At 52.1% G+C, this 1,137-nt stretch overlaps 1 protein-coding gene across 1 annotated transcript; it reads left to right on the forward strand.

Moving 5' to 3' along the window:
- The first annotated feature begins 843 nt into the window (after positions 1 to 843).
- On the forward strand, positions 844 to 1,137 carry LOC129488533 (small cysteine and glycine repeat-containing protein 7-like). The gene has a single exon (XM_055290858.1). The coding sequence runs from the start codon at positions 844 to 846 to the stop codon at positions 1,135 to 1,137; it is 294 nt and encodes a 97-aa protein (XP_055146833.1).

A 1,137-nucleotide genomic window follows, 5' to 3' on the forward strand; every position in this document is an offset into this window, starting at 1 on the left:
TACTGCAACCTCCGCCTCCAGGGTTCAAGTGATTCTCCTGCCTCAGCCTCCAAAGTAGCTGGGACTACAGGTATGCACCACCATGCCCAGCTAACTTTTTGTATTTTTTCTAGTAGAGATGAGGTTTCACCATGTTGGCCAGGCTGGTCTCGAACTCCTGACCTCAGGTGATCCACCCGCCTTGGGCTCCCAAAGTGCTGGGATTACAGGCATGAGCCACCACACCTGGCCAACACAATGTTAAATATACTGAGTAACGAAACATAGAGCCAGGCTTTACAACTGTGTGGTGGGGAGCAAAATCTTCCATTCTCGGGTGGACAATCTCCAGTGAGAGTATCCGTCTGCCTCTGCAGTTGGCAATGACATTTGTGCCTGAGACACCTGTCATTTCTCCAGTCTTTGGTAAGAGAATTTCTAGGCACTATACAGGAATAGCCTCCTGATAATGTTTATTCGTTGTTCGAATTTGGACCATCCATTCAAGCATTGCTGTTGTGCTATATAGGCTTTCTGAGTGTGCCCAAAACTGTTGATAATACCCCCTTTCCCATGGCTCTCAGGAGGTCTTACTAGAATTTTTAGGACATTCGACTCAGAAAATAAACAAAACAAGTAATCTCATAAACCTAGCTCCCATTCCAAAGGGCAGTAAATAATATATTATGAGATTCTCCCATGACAATTGACCCAAACAATAACAAGGAAGTGGTCATGGGTCTTCCCTCTCCTTTCCCCAGAGTTGGTACATAAGGGCCTCCCCCAGCAGAAGGAGGCATCAGACCTCCTCACCTCTCCTGAGTCCTCTCTCCTCACTTCACCTGAGTCCTCTCTACTGACACCATGGGTTGCTGTGGTTGTGGAAGTTGTGGTGGCTGCGGTGGTGGCCGCTGTGGTGGCTGTGGTGGTGGCTGCGGTGGTGGCTGCGGTGGTGGCTGTGGCAGCTGCACCACCTGCAGGTACTACCGGGTGGGCTGCTGCTCCAGCTGCTGCCCCTGCTGCCGCGGCTGCTGTGGCGGCTGTTGCAGCACGCCCGTGATCTGCTGCTGCCGTCGCACCTGCAACTCATGTGGCCGTGGCTGTGGGAAGGGCTGTTGCCAGCAGAAGTGCTGCTGCCAGAAGCAGCGCTGCTGCTAG

The sequence above is a fragment of the Symphalangus syndactylus genome, chromosome 8 (genome assembly GCF_028878055.3).
Source record: "Symphalangus syndactylus isolate Jambi chromosome 8, NHGRI_mSymSyn1-v2.1_pri, whole genome shotgun sequence".
Taxonomy (NCBI): Eukaryota; Metazoa; Chordata; class Mammalia; order Primates; family Hylobatidae; genus Symphalangus; species Symphalangus syndactylus.